The sequence below is a fragment of the Entelurus aequoreus genome, linkage group LG14, assembly GCF_033978785.1.
Source record: "Entelurus aequoreus isolate RoL-2023_Sb linkage group LG14, RoL_Eaeq_v1.1, whole genome shotgun sequence".
Classification (NCBI taxonomy): domain Eukaryota; kingdom Metazoa; phylum Chordata; class Actinopteri; order Syngnathiformes; family Syngnathidae; genus Entelurus; species Entelurus aequoreus.
Genome location: NC_084744.1, coordinates 1,843,452 through 1,845,594, shown reverse-complemented (window position 1 = coordinate 1,845,594; position 2,143 = coordinate 1,843,452). Strand labels below are relative to the sequence as shown.

At 20.3% G+C, this 2,143-nt stretch overlaps 1 protein-coding gene across 1 annotated transcript in view; it reads right to left on the bottom strand.

Moving 5' to 3' along the window:
- Positions 1-2,143, bottom strand: part of LOC133664245 (zinc finger E-box-binding homeobox 2-like) — a 39,025-nt gene extending 36,882 nt beyond the window's left edge. The window contains exon 1 of the mRNA XM_062068744.1: positions 2,039-2,143. Coding sequence (XP_061924728.1) covers positions 2,039-2,096 — 58 coding nt within the window. The 5' untranslated portion in view covers positions 2,097-2,143. The remainder of the gene's footprint in view (positions 1-2,038) is intronic.

Genomic DNA, 2,143 nt, shown 5'->3' with positions numbered 1-2,143 from the left:
TGTTATTATTTTATAAATAGTAAAAATGTAAATATAAAATGAAACATGGATATTTACTGAAAAATGTAAAACGTATAAATTAAAACGTGAATTTTGTTAAGATAAAGTATTCAATAAAAAATATTTTTTAATATATTAAATAAAAGTTGAATAGCATTTATTTTAATATAGCAAAAGGTATAAAATAAGAGATGAATAATATTTATTTTAGTAGATTAAATGTATGAAATTAAATAAGAATACTATGCATTACAATATAGTAAATGTAGGGAAAAAGTTGGACATTTTAATATATTAAATGCATGAACAGATGAGTAATCATTATTTCAATATGATTCATGTATGAAATAAATGATGAATATTTATTTTAATAAAATACACAATTTATTTTCATAGCTAAAATGCCTGAGATTAAAGACAAATATGTATTTTAATACGGCAAATGTATTGAATTAATATGAAGATTTTCATTTGAAAATCAAAGGTGTGAAATTATTATATTACTTTTTATTTTAATACAGTAAATGTATGAAAAAAAGGGGAATATTTTAATGCATGAAACAAACGATGAATGTTTATTTTAATAGAATATATGCAGTAATACAAGATGAATATTCATATTAATACAAACAATGTATGATATAAAAGATAAATTACATTTATTTGAATGGATTTCATGTATTAAATGAAACATTCATATTTATTTTAACAGATGAAAAGTATGAAATACGGTAAAAGTTGAATATATATGTATTTATTTGAATGCATTCAATGTATGAACTCATTTTAATTGTTGTAAAGAAAAGGTTTAACAATTATCTTAAAATAGAAAATGTTAAAAATGAGTCACATGTATTAAATAAAAAATGACATTTATTTTAACAGATTAAAAATATGAAATACGGTAAAAGTTGAATATATATATATATATTTTTTATTTTTTTATTTTTTTTATTTTAATACATTAAATGTTTGAACTAATTTTAATTGTTGTAAAAAAAAGGTTTAACATTTATCTTAATATAGAAAATATTTGACATAAAAAATTAGTGGCATGTATTAAATAAAAAATTACATTTATTTTAATAGATTAAAAGTATGAAATACAGTAAAAGTTGAATATATATATATATTTATTTTAATGCATTCAATGTACGAACTCATTTTAATTGTCGTAAAGAAAAGGTTTAACAATTATCTTAATATAGATAATGTTAAAAATGAGTCACATGTATTAAATAAAAAATTACATTTATTTTAACAGATTAAAAGTATGAAATACAGTAAAAGTTGAATATATATATATATATATATATATATATATATATATATATATATATATATACATACATATATATATATATATTTATATTTATTTTAATACATTAAATGTTTGAACTAATTTTAATTGTTGTAAAAAAAAGGTTTAACATTTATCTTAATATAGAAAATATTTGACATAAAAATTAGTCGCATATATTAAATAAAAAATTACATTTATTTTAATAGATTAAAAGTATGAAATACAGTAAAAGTTGAATATATATATGTATATATTTATATGTATTTATTATAATGTATGAATTAATTTTAATTGTTGTAAAAAAATGGTTTAACATTTATCTTAATATAGAACACTTTTGACATAAAAAATGAGTCGCATTAAATATTAAATAAAAAATGACATTTATTTAAATAGATGAAAATGATGAAATGTAGTCAAAGTTGAATATTACTTCTTGTAATATAGTCGATTAATGAAGTGCATGATTAAATATTACTTCTATTAATAAAGTAAGAGTATGATTAAATATTACTTCTTGTAATATAGTCGATTAATGAAGTGAATGATTAAATATTACTTCTATTAATAAAGTAAGAGTATGATTAAATATTACTTCTATTAATAAAGTAAGAGTATGAGATGAAAGATGAAGTAAATAATGACTTTATTACAGTCCAGGATGATGAAATATGAAAGTGGCCAAGAAGTCCACGCGCAACTTGTTGCTGCGTGGGAACTTTCTTAGTTTCTTACCGTTTTTCCTGCGTGGGTTCGCCTGCTTTCTCCTCGTCAAGTGCGCGCGCTCCTCCATGACCTCCCCACGGTGTTCACGCCAACATCACCCACGACACACTTTTG